We start from the raw sequence: 13,316 nt of genomic DNA, 5'->3' as shown, positions 1-13,316 counted from the left end.
GGACAAGTTTATTTCCTCTCCGTGTGTATACTGTAGACTTCTGTATATAGTCCATTAACCTTAGGATACATTTTCAAACCTAGATATTGAAAATATGTTGAGGGCTCACAATGCCTAGGCTTTGTGAGCTGTTTACATGCAGATTGTTTAATCCTGACAACATTCCTGAGATAGTCAATCTTCCTAGGTTCTGTTACTGTGTTTTATTTAATTTTTCTAGTTTTAATTTTAATTTTATTTTGTTTTTGACCAGTGAGGCAACGGACTTAGAGGTTAAATATTTCATCCAAGTGTCAAGCCCAGGTAGATGTGAGTGACACCAAAAGCCAGGCTCTGACCGCTGACTCTGCCTGGGACCGTGGGGAACACTCTGAGCCAGGAGTCTTGGATGCAGTTTGGTTTCTCAACATTTGTCCAACTCTATTCTCATTATAAACTTGAGCTTATCCAAAGGAAGGAGTGGGCTACCACATGATTTCTTACAAAAGGATAATAAATACTATGAACCTGAACTGGTTTAGGTGATTTCCTTGCTTACTCTATTTCTAATACGTATTTGAACCAGCAGTTAGAATGGATATAATTTCCACACTTCATACAGCTGTACAAATATACTTTGAAAATATAATTAGAGAGGGAAGGTGGGGATGTGTGGGGTTGCAGGGGCATGGGAGAAAGGGCAAGGGGAGGGGAGGAGGGGAGGGGAGGGTCCCACCATCTGTTTTTTAAATCTTTATTCCCTTCTCCTTTTCCCATTCCTCCTTTGGGATGAAAGAGTGAAAAGTATCAAGGTGAATAATAACTATCAATTGGTAGGATATGCTTGTGGCAGTCCAAAGAATAAGCCTCTGCTAGCATTGAGCGATTTCAAATGAACAAAGATTAGTTGACATTTGTTGCACCACCAAAGGGGAAACACAGTGAAGTATTTGAAAAGAAAGCACTTTACAAAAACTGACAACCAGAAAGAGATCTTGCAGCCTGATTCCAGTCAGTAACAGTTGAGTCTTTAGGGAGAGTTAAGATAATAACAGTAATGTTTTTGTCCTCTTCTTTCAATCAGTTGGCCAGCAAAACAGATTCGTTTTTAAACGAGAGGTGCTTTGCCAAGATATTTTGTTTTAACGTTTTGTTGAAAATTTTTACAGTGCGGGGAAAAGTGATACATTATCAATTATAGAATTTACAAGACACAAAACTATAGTTGTGCATGATGTTTCTTTGACTCCTAAACAGTTTTTCAAGTTAATAAGAATTAGAGACTCAAGAAAGTAAACTCTTCACATTTTACAAGCTTAGCTCTAAAGATCGAAGAGTGATTTAGGTGAATCACTTGATATATCTTTGTTGACAGCCCATGACCATTTATGCCAATATAAGTATAGATCTATGTCACCCAAAGAAAATATGTAGAATTTTATGGGCTATTTTAGTCAGAGATTTACGGTTATGTTTGTGTCTGAGTTGTTTTCTGAGCATAATACATTGGTATATCATGAGTTTGCTTACACATATTAAGTTGACTTACAGTACATTGCTGGCTGCAGAAACCACACATATTTTATAGGAAATGACACACTCAGTAGATCGTCTTCACTTTCTTCCCCATCTATTTATAAATTGTTATGAACAGGAAAAAAAAATGAGCTTCTCTTTTTGTGGCCCTGATATATTTCATGTTTAAAATCAAAAGCAACCATCCTATTTAATCTTTTAAAATGAGGAAACTGGAGAATGTACAATTTTCATCCATAGAGATCAAAAAAGGTTCTGCTTGTTATTAACCCTAATGGCTTTCAGGGGGGAAGCAGCATTCTAGCTGGAGAATTAGTATTTTCAAAGTCTCTATTTAGGGAAAAAGATTATAGAGAACACATATCCTATGTTTTAGTCCTCAGATCCCAGGGTGAATAATGATTCCAACATTTGAAGAATTTTCTGTGGTCCTTTTCATTATTCCTTATGGCCAGTTTTATAAGCAGGTTTCTGACTGTATGATTCTTGGCAGGAGTCGTGTTAACTTAATGAAACATTATTCTGCTCACTCTTTGTTTGCATTGGCTCAGAGGCCACAGAGGGGTCTTTTTTCAAAAGTGAAAAGTGCTTTAAGATGGCCTGAAGTGTGTGCATAGGATCTCTTTTGAGACATCAATTACACACAGATGAGGAGCTTCCCGGAGGAAGTGAGAAGGGTACTAATAAAGGTTTCGGTGCCCTCAGGGAGTATTCACACTGACAGTTTATCAGTGGCAGGTTTATATGAGGGGAGAGAAAGGAAAATGAGGGGACCCTGGAGCTGTGAAGGGAGCGTTCAAGTAACTTTCGAAGATGTCGCCAAACTATTTGGTGTGTCTTTGCTCTCAGTGTTATATGTCTGGTCTTGCTGGAGGCTTTTCAGGAGCTTGTCTGTGACTGCTCCTGTGTGATTTCACATCAGATGACACATGAGGCTTCTTTGTGTTCACCATCCATTTCCACCTGACAGCCATTCCTGAGAATCTTGTAGGAGGGAAGGGAATTGTTTCAGTGACTGCGTCAGGTCCCCTGATTCTCTTAGGTTAGGCTACTTTGTCAAAGTAGGTTAGGCTACTTTGTCTTTTATCCAACGTCTGCATTTTCGTTAACAGCTTTGTTGGCTCATACAGACACCTGTTCTACATTGGTGGGCCAGGGAAACTTAAGTATGTGAAAATGATGTTGTTTAAGTTACACATGGAAGAAAATACAGAGGAAAAAGAATACTCTTCACAGTCAGAAATGATCATTGGCAAGATATAAAACTTCCTCTGCCCACTCTTTCTCATTCTCCTTTCTTTCATTCCAGCCCACAGCTTTCCCAGTTCAGGAGAAGTATGAGGGACTTCAGAAGTTCATGCAGGCCTGGATCCTCTCTCATGCCAGCATTTTACTTAAGCCAGTCAATTAAAGTAGACATCATTCTTATAGTAAATGTCCAGAGGGATGGGAATCTCACAGACTCATTTATATTTGTCTCTCTGTGTTTTTGATAATCTTTATAGTCAAGAAATTTTTCCTTATGCTGAAATCTCTTGAGCTTTTAATTAAACCAATTTTCTCTTTTATTTCCCCTCTGATGATGGGGAACAGCTGGGCATCATCTAGATATCACCCCCTTCATCTTAACTTCTCCAAATAACTTGTCCCAGCCCTTTCAAACATTACTTATAGATACTATTTTGCATTTCTTTTACCCATTAGGGACCTCTTGTTCTTACATATTTCCCCATGAACTATGAACTTTGTTCTTGTGTAAATGGATTTTGGTCGATTTTAACAGCCCAGAGTCATGGAAGAAAAAAAAGTTTTCTTTTTAAGTGCAGATAAAGTGACCCATTTAAGTGTACTTTCCCCCTCTTTTCTTGTGCTAGGAGAGAAATATTTCATAATATAAAGACTGGAAATAGAGTATGGTCTCATGATAAAAGCAAACTCCCTCTCAAATAAAACCAAAATTAAAGATACTCACCCAATTACCTATCCTGACAAGCCAGATTTCTTTTTGATTGATATAGTTTGTGATTGGTATAGAGGAACAAAAGCATCCATGCTCTTAAAATGAAGTACTTTTTTCCATGATGCCAGATAATCCATTCTTTCGTTTTCTCTAAAATGACAGTGTGTAACCATTTCTCAAACAGTTAACCATCTGTTTATCTAACTCCCTTTCTTGTACACTGGAGTTATCTTTTATATGTTGAAGAATGAAGTACTAGTGCCCATGAATGAAGCGCTTATCCTTGACCTGTACCAACCTTTTAATGATATTCTTCCTGCATGCTTTTTTCTATTTCTCATTTTCTAGGTGGGTTCCTGTATTTCTGTGTAGATGTTTCAGGAACTTGCTGCAGCGTAGAAGATCACAGGTGTTGTGCGATGTAAGAGAATAGCTTCTAATGTTTCCCCCCTCACAGCAGCTTACTGTGTTATTAGTCTCCATAATTCTGAGAGGAATCTGTGTTGGTTCTCTGGTAGGAGCAATTAGGTGGTTAGAGGCTGGTACCTATCAGATATGCTTTTCCTATTAAATATTTTCATTTCTGGTTTGAGTTTCTCTTTTCTTGTCTGAGTTTAAAGGGATATTTTTATGGATATCCAGAGGTACTAGTATAACTAAATTGCCCTGATGATAAATCGAGTGCTTGTTAAGAGGGATTCCTATACCTTCAGTTCCTCCTAGTTACCTGCGGAGATTCAGTGTCCTGTCCGGTGCAAACCAAAGTGTTTGTGAACCATTTGTGGACATTGCAATTAAATCGTGATACATCCAGTTCCGGGATATCACATAAGCATCATTTGTAGCATATGATATCAGCCACCCAAATCTTTAAGGCGTCCGGCATGATTACATCTTGTGGAGCACATTCTTACTGATACACATGGCTGGTATAATTATCATCCGATTCTTTATTCCTCCTGGTTTATTTTGCTCCCTTTTCTGTAGACCTCTTCTGAGTAAGAAGAGGACTTCATTGGCCTAGTGAAGCAGGCTGTAAAGTATAGTAATATTTTTAGTTATATTAGGTATATTTTATTCATAGGGAATGTTCAAATATTATCTAATATCAATACTTAAGATGTTTAGACACTGTCTCCCTTGAAAGTCTTCAGGGAAAATTGCTGTTTCCATTATTTTATTGCTATTAGTTCTCTAGTTAATTGCTTGCCTCTCATATCCTTTGAATGTTTTCTTTTAATGCAGTAAGGAAAATTGTTTAAATCTAGTTACCTAGACCTATCTTGGAATAAGGACTGCTTTGAGAGAAGTGGTTCTCCTCATTCTGGATCCAAAAAGGATTGAGGAATTGTCTTTCCTCTGAAAGAAATTGAGTCCTGGAAATATTTAGTTGGGGTCAGATGGGTTTGTCTGGTTGTCATTAAGTTACCTTTAACAGTTTTTGGCATGTATTTTGTTGCTGTGTATATCCAGAATATCTGATATGCACAATTTCAAATGTAAGTATGATACATAAAACATATTACAATCCAAACATAAGCTTTTTTGATTATTTGCCAATCTGGGGATACTTTTGAATTACCTGCTTATTGATCTTTTAAAACAAATTTTAGTTGTCACCACTAGGTCTTCGTAGACTTGGTTTCTCTCAGGCAGAATTAATAGTTCTATACCATTGTTTTTTGAAAAAAAAGTCTTTTTAAGAAACCTATGGTCTCAAAGTCAGGTCTTAGGTCTTAGTCACTGTTTTCCCCTGCATTTTATACAGTCCTTGGCGTGAAGGTGCTCAATAAAAGTTTTACAATTGAATGAATGATTAATAAATAAACAATTAAGCCCCCTCTAAGACCCAGCCCTCTTTTAAAATGTGATTGAATTCTCACAGTGTGCCACGGTATTATCCCTAATATACTGTGTGCTCTTCAATTTCAATTTTATTTATAAAAACTCTATTAGCCTATAGTGTATGTCAGGATCATTTTGATAGAAAACTGTTTTTTGATTTGAGTGCATCTAGTTTGATTGTTCAGAAAATCGAAAGGAAGTGGTCAGAGGAAGAACTGATAGAAGTGAAGTTGGTCAAAGGATGCTCTTCTCCCTGCCTTCATTAGCCCTTTGAACCCCGGTTACCTTGGATAGCCAGTCACTTAGTGTGTAGTTTAATCAACATATAAAGATTAATATCTTTGTTGCAGTGACTCTCTTGTACCCAGATCCTGGGCTGTTTTGTGGTTCTGCCCCCACCCAGCTCCTGCCATTTCAAGTAAACATTGTGATTTCTAATTTTGACTTTTAAATGATACTTATTTCACCATGCAAAACCTCCAGACTCTGACTGTTCCTCTTAAAATAAGGCAACGAGTAAGGATGGCAGAAGGAAACGTATCCACGTTTAGTGGCAGGTCATACGACTTCCCAACTGACTTGCATAGGATGTTTTGTAGTTTGGTTTTCATACTTTCCCTAATTGACTGTAGGATAATTTTAAAAATTTTAATGAAGTTTCTGTTTTCAAATTTTCAAAATTCATCTTTTATGTATACTTTTGCACAGTAAAAATCTATGCATTGCTGACCTCCCCGTTCATGAATTCTTGTTAAAAACAGTAATTGAAAGTTAACTTCAGAAACAGATACTTTAGATAAATTTAATGAAAATCAAATTGGACAGTTTAGTTTAATAAACATTTATAGACCAATGGCTCTGTGCCTGTCTTTGCACAGAAGTAAGTCCCTGAGTTGCTGGGCCTGTGGGTGGCAAGGCAGATGCAAGCACCAGTATTGCAGGGACTGTCATGGATTCATACACTAAGTTCCAAGGAAGGGGTGGGGAGGAGTAAGTCTACCTCGGAGACTGGGATAGTCAGGAAAGCTTTGGGGAAGCTGTTTGAGTTTGGTCTGTCGAGCTTTCTAGGCAGAAAGGTGGAAGAGGGCCGGTCAGAGCAAGTGAGACATACAGCAAGTATCTGTGTTCAGGAAATGGCACAAGGTCTCGACTGACTGGATCAGAGAGGGCGGGAGTTGGGAAGGCAACCAGATGTGAGACTAGAAATAAAGACAGAGTCAAGATTGCATTCTGCTTTCTCCCTTCTTTGCGTCTTGGGCTAAAGGTCAGAGCCCTCTTGTATACCTGTCAGTGGATTAGTACTTAGATTGGGGGGAATGTCACCCATACCCTCTCTAGCACTCAACTTAAAAAATGTGAGCTCTAAGCCATATTTTCCAGTTCAATCACACTGTCAAGTTGAATGGTGAATGAAAAAGAAGGGAGAGAGGGACAACTTGGGACTCTGAGAAAAGAGGCTGAAATCCAGTCTTGTTGGAACACAGTCAGCAGTTTCTCTGGCCTTCTAGGCTGTCTCATGATTACCTGTAATCCTCCGTCTCTCTTTGGTCCCAGCCTTCTAAGTAGAATATTTTGGAGGAGGGGTTTGGGAATCTGAGGGTGAATGAGAGTAGAGGTAGATGAGCAACAGCTACTGAAAATCCCATTAACTGTTTGAATTAAAAACTAGCAGATTAGCTTTTAACTATGCATTTGGCTTGCCTGGTTTGGGCAGGCAAGGAAAACGTAGACAGAAATAATATTTCTATACCTTTTAACACATGTTTTCTCGTCTTCCGCTTGTCCAGCTATGAAAAGGGCAGGCAGTCTCGTGGGGTTTCCAGGTATAAAATCCTGGCATGCGTTTTGTGATGGTGCCTGTGTACAGTTAGGAAAAAAAAGAAAAGAAGCTTCTATTCTGTCCTGAATGCCAAGAAGATATCACTTTCTAAGCTGCATGTCAGTGTTAGATATTTATTGGATAAAACATCTGTCCTAATTCTTCACTCTCCTGGCTCCTGTTGTAATTTCACATACAGGGGATTTCCCCTGGTCCTTCCTCGAACATTAATTTTTCTTTGGCTTGTATTTCAGAGGCCAAACTCAGCCCCTTAGATAAATATTCAGACAACTGTTTAAAATAAGGCCCTGTATTATTTATTTATCATATCTGTTAAGAAGGCTGCAAAGATAAAGTAAAAGTGAAAACTGTGTGTTTTGTCAGAATATGAATGTGCAAGAATATGTTCAACTACCTCTCTAACTACGGCAGTTTTGAGAATCAGCCACCTTCATCAGATATATGGCGGAAGAATGAATAAAGTCACTTAGATGCTCATGTTTGGGGTCTATATTGTCAATGGGCGTGCACACACGCACACACGCACACACACACACACACACATGCAGGCACACTGTTTGGGGCCTACGGATGCATTACATTGTGTCCTAATCATTTTTATTCTTGAATTTTTTCCCTTTAAAATAAGTTTTAGATCCAAAGGAACATTCATACATTTTATTTTCTACTACATTTACTTTCTTGAAGGTTCTATAATTATTTTATCGGAAATAAATAATTAGGGAAAATGGTTTGACCCAGAGAAATAGGACCAACTTCAGAAAGAGGAATCGGGTAGGAAAATGACTCTGTAGTAAAGGAATTCTCATGATGCTTCACTTGGGTCTAGGCTGGAATGTGAATGTAAGATAGAATAAAACAGAGTTGAGTTAAAGGAAATTGAATCACCTCAAGAAAAAACTTCACAGTATTCCTTGATGCTTGTTTCAGTTTTATTGTCCTGCCCGCCAACTGAAATTCTGGTGAAGTTGAACAGTGTCTTTCTTTTGGAAACACTGTATGTAAATATATGTGAATCACTGTTATTAACACAGTGCAGTAGTGAATTTAAATGAATATTCAGAGTATACTGACATAGGTATCACAATACCCTGTGGTTTCCTAGGTCAGAAACAAATAGAGCAAGTCGTAACTTAGATATCTATTATCCTCAGGACGTGACAGCTGATCGTATACTGCTTATTGTAGCAGTCACAAAATATAAGACATAAAGCTTTGATTACATCTACACTGATTCGGTATTTGTTGTTGTTTTTGATCCTGCTGCATTGAAGTTTACCTTTGAAACACTTATGAATAAAATCGTTTCCTAAGAAAATTAGTAAATTTGTTTCTATGTCCAGTAAGCAGAAGCATTCTCCTGTTTTCCTCACATTTCCTGAAACCCCTGTACTGCATTTGGTTATCCTTTTTAACTACCATTAAGTTTGTATTTTTCTAGGTGGCAATACTAATTTAAGAATGTGAAAGTAATAAAATGTATTTGCTAATGCGCACTTTACTTCTGGCTGGGCTTACATTCCATCCATTTAGGTCTGTTCAGTTGGGATCGTATATCCTGTGTGCCATCTTCCTCTCACCTCCCCAGTTTGTCACACTTCGTATCAACTCCAGAACACTGAAACGGCCGTCTATGTAATCAGTACAAAAATAAATTTATCTTTAAATAAGATAAATTATTTAAAGATAAATATGTAATCTACGTAATCAGTACAAAAATAAATTTATCTATGTAATCAGTACAAAAATAAATTTATCTTTAGAATATAAACCGATGATTATTTCTAATATTTCTTGATAAGTAAGCTTTGGCAAAGTGTTACAAATTAGTGATGATTCCAAGGAGAGAAGCCTAGAAGCCATAGTTTATGCAAGCAGTGTTATGAAATGTTTCTTTACTAGAACATTTAGACTGTTTTAAGCGAAAAATGTCATATTGTATTGAATAGAAAAAAGTTACCTGGTCTTAAACTCAAGGACTTATCTCCCTGTATCCATGGGCAAATCCTTTTGCAACTTCAACCTTAGTGTTTCCTGGGCCAATCGCTCTCAGTTTTTTCTTGTCAGAGCTCAACGTCTTGTTCCCTGTACCCTTATTAACTTCCTGTTTCAGGTCCTCCAACATGACACAAGTAAATTAAACTTCTTTAGACATTAAATTTTTTGTATCAGTTCTTGGCCTTGAAGCCAAATATTCTAAGCGGAAGATTATGGACCTGGCCTTGGACCCCAGCTCTGCTGTTTCACTTGGCTGTGTGACCATGGGCAAGTTATTGACCCTTTCTGCGCTCTAGTTTTCTCTCTCCAGTGTGGAGATGATACTTTTCCATCTCGTAAGGAAGCTGTGAGGATGAAATGAGATCACATGTGTCCAGCGCCTGGCATTAATAACTAACAATTATTTTATCTTCCAAAACGTGTTCATTTGGCTTCCTGATTACTTTCTGTTATTAAAACAAAACTTGATTAACTCTTTTTTCCAAGTATGCTCTTTCATGGACCACATGTTCATTTCTAGGCAACATGAGCTTGAGTCCATCTAAAGCAGTGCTCTCGACACTACCACGTGCATATGCCTCCATTTTTTTATTAACTCTTATGATTTGTGCATTTTATTTTATTTATGTTTCATATCAAAATAAAATATTTTAAATAAGCATTGAACTTTAGTTAGTAACATGGAGGCTAAAGTATTTGGTGGGAGGTATATTGATCTCTTTTCTTTTTAGCATCTTTATTGGAGTATAATTGCTTTACAATGTTGTGTTAGTTTCTGCTGTATAACAAAGTGAATCAGATATATGCATACATATACCCCCATATCCCCTCCCTCTTGCGTCTCCCTCCCCGCCTCCCTATCCCAGCCCTCTAGGTGGTCACAAAGCACCGAGCTGATCTCCCTGTGCTATGCGGCTGCTTCCCACTAGCTATCTATTTTACATTTGGTAGTATATATATGTCCATGACACTCTCTCACTTCTTCCCAGCTTACCCTTCCCCCTCCCCGTGTCCTCAAGTCCATTCTCTATGTCTGCATCTTTATTCCCGTCCTGCCCCTGGGTTCTTCAGAACCATTTCTTTTTTTTTTTATTTAGATTCCATATATGTGTGTTAGCATACGGTATTTGTTTTTCTCTTTCTGACTTACTTCACTCTGTATGACTGACTCTAGGTCCATCCACCTCACTACAAATAACTCAATTTTGTTTCTTTTTATGGCTGAGTAATATTCCATTTGTGCCACATCTTCTTTATCCATTCATCTGTCGATGGACACTTAGGTTGCTTCCATGTCCTGGCTATTGTAAATAGAGCTGCAATGAACATTGTGGTACATGACTCTTTTTGAATTCTGGTTTTCTCAGGGTATATGCACAGTAGTGGGATTGCATATGCCTCCATTTTTGACTAGAATCATTTTTAACTCCTCCACCTTCCTTTAAAACTCAGGTCAGAATCCTCACAAGTTACTGTTCCTTGGAAAATTTTTTTGGATTAGTGTTAACCCTGGTGCCCTTAAGAAGTCTTATTTTGAGATTTTACAATATGTTCTCAAGCTATTTTCTTCCATCGAACTTCCCCTTGCCTCCTGTATTTGACATATGTCTTCATTCTGCCACTAACCATAGTGCTTCCTCACTTTGATTTTCCAAATAAACTCCTTCTCCCGTCAAGTGCACAGAAAAGGCCTGCATCTACACTGCTGCCAAAGTGTGAAACCTGGTCTCCCAGGCGGAATGTCTGAGGAGGCCAGAAAGAAGCGTTGGAGCTCTAGCACAGGTGTCATAGAGTAGAAAGTGACGGTGGGCTTGACTTCCATAGACTAGGTGCCCGGAAAGCTTGACTCTGGTAAAAAAAAAAAAAATGAGCAGATTATATTGTAATCTGCAGAGGACATGATTTTCTTGAAAGCAGTTATCTTCAGTTGACACCCAGCATCTCAAATTTCATTTTTCCTTCTCCATGCTGTTTGCCTTGACCCGTAGAAGAGGATACACACACCCCAGTAGACCATAGATTCTATAGAAGGAGGGCTATTAAATAGAAGAATCATAGTACCTCTGAGGTTGGTAGATTGAAGACAATTTCATTAATGTAGATTCTTACTTCAGAATGCTGTGCATTGCCCAGCCTCCCTCCCCAGCTCCAGAAAGTACCTGCTGACTCCCAACTCTTGAGACAGATAATGTGTTCTTCTTTATGTCTATACAATAGCCCAAAACATAGAAATTATCATCAATTAGTGGGTAAGGAAACCGAGGCTTAGAGAGGTTCAATGTAACCGTGGCCACACAATTATTAAATGATCCCTTCTTTTAAATCGAGATACTCTTCTTTTTACTGTGCTATTTTGCCTTATTTTAGGTATCCATTTTCAATTGGAGAAAAGCTCCAAGTGAGGTAATTACAGTGGCTATAAAAAAAGGAATTCAAATTAGTAATATTATTATCTCTCTGTTTCTAGTTTGTGCAAAGCAGGTAGCTGATGAGGCATCTTCCACTCGAGATTCAAGCCTTCCTAACACAGCAGTGCAGAGCAAGTTAGTGTCTTCCTTTCAGCAACACACCAAAAAGGCTCTCAAGCAGGTAAGGTTGCTGGCATTTCTTCTTTGTCCCTCAGTTCTACCTACTTAAGGTAATGGAAGTTATGCATAGAAAGTAAAATAAATAAGAACATAGTAATCAGAAAGCAACAGAGATGTCCTAGATTCAACTAATCCCTTAATATTCAATACGCTGATTTTAATCTATGCTAAAAACTAGGAGAGGCTTGGCTGAGACCTTTGATGTAAAATAAAAGAGGGAAAATGTGTTTGGAATCATATAGAACTAAGATTTTGTGTGTGTGTGTTTTATAGCAGATATATTGGGTTCATACATGCGTTGCATATTTTAAAAATAATGTCTCCGTTTATGGTCTTGTGTTTATCTGATAGTCGACGTCAAAATAAATGTAATGTCTTTCTTATTACTGAAATGCATTGTTATAAATAAGAAAAATAGCAATCGTGCCTTGCTTGTATGTAGGCTATCCATTAGTGCGTTTGGTGCTGAATAGAGGTCAACTTTGCAGTATCATCCCAACATTACATAAGCAGTCTTGAGTTGTATGTCCTTGTCCAGAGACAAGTGCTGGGAAGTGGGGTTATAATGTTGGGCTCTGGGCTCAGACATAAGCTGCTTACAACCCTTGCTACTGTGTGACTCTGGGTAAGCCACTTCTCTCCTCTGAATCTTAAACTCCTTCTCTAGAAGATGTAGAAAATAAAAGTACCCTTCACATGGGAATGATCCAAGAATTAAGTGAGGTGATACACTGAAAGCATGCGGTAGAGTGAATGGTCCATAATAATCACTCAATAAATATTAGCTTCTGCTACCCACCCTAGAAATGCTGAATGTGCCCAGAAGAAAAGAAAGAAATGCTATGGTTAGAGGGGAACATTGCATGATTGTAATAGTAATAAGGTCAATAAATATAAAGCTTACATATTTAGTCCTGAATTCATGGTTTTCCCTTGTTTAACTGCTTTCCTCATTTTTTATTTTCATCCTTCTGAGACAGCCACCTCCACTTCACCCCTTGCTGACCGTTACCAAGTCTAGGAATACAGGTGTCATTCTAAGTGATATATTTATAGCAAGGGAGGAGAAGCCATGTTTTTAAATAAAGTTTAAGATGTTTTTAAAGTCCCACCAGCCTGTAAAGCTACTTAATATTCACATCCAATCCCCTAGACTTAGAATGTCTCCACCTACTCCTCTATTACAGACAAGGAAACTTAGGAAAGAAACTTAACATTTTTGTAGTGAATTCTGTTACTTTTAAATTCTGTGTTAACTACTGAAATTGCAGTATTTCCTTTCATTGGTATTATATTTAGGGCAGTAACAGTGTTTCATCCTACAGAGGTCAAATACTCTTTACTGAGCTTGCCATTTGTATCATTGCTCTTGAGAAATGTTATAGATGCCAAAGAACAAAATTGAATTCAGTGTTGAGATCCCTTTTTAACTGGTGAAATAAAGAATGTATGATGGTAGGGAAGCCTGGAAAAAGGCTGATTCAGGTGGCAAATAGGATGCAGGTACTAAAACACTAACCAGGATGGAACGAAAGATACAAAACTGGATACTGGTAACTAGCATTTAAGA

The 13,316-nt window shown here is 37.9% G+C and overlaps 1 protein-coding gene across 1 annotated transcript in view; it reads left to right on the top strand.

Moving 5' to 3' along the window:
• ASXL3 (ASXL transcriptional regulator 3) overlaps positions 1–13,316 on the top strand; it is a 172,865-nt gene that overhangs the window by 71,154 nt on the left and 88,395 nt on the right. The window contains exon 5 of the mRNA XM_057526058.1: positions 11,626–11,747. Coding sequence (XP_057382041.1) covers positions 11,626–11,747 — 122 coding nt within the window. The remainder of the gene's footprint in view (positions 1–11,625; positions 11,748–13,316) is intronic.

The sequence above is a fragment of the Balaenoptera acutorostrata genome, chromosome 13 (assembly GCF_949987535.1).
Source record: "Balaenoptera acutorostrata chromosome 13, mBalAcu1.1, whole genome shotgun sequence".
Taxonomy (NCBI): Eukaryota; Metazoa; Chordata; class Mammalia; order Artiodactyla; family Balaenopteridae; genus Balaenoptera; species Balaenoptera acutorostrata.
The sequence above is the reverse complement of the archived record's forward strand: the minus strand, read 5'-3'. Positions and strand labels throughout refer to the sequence as shown.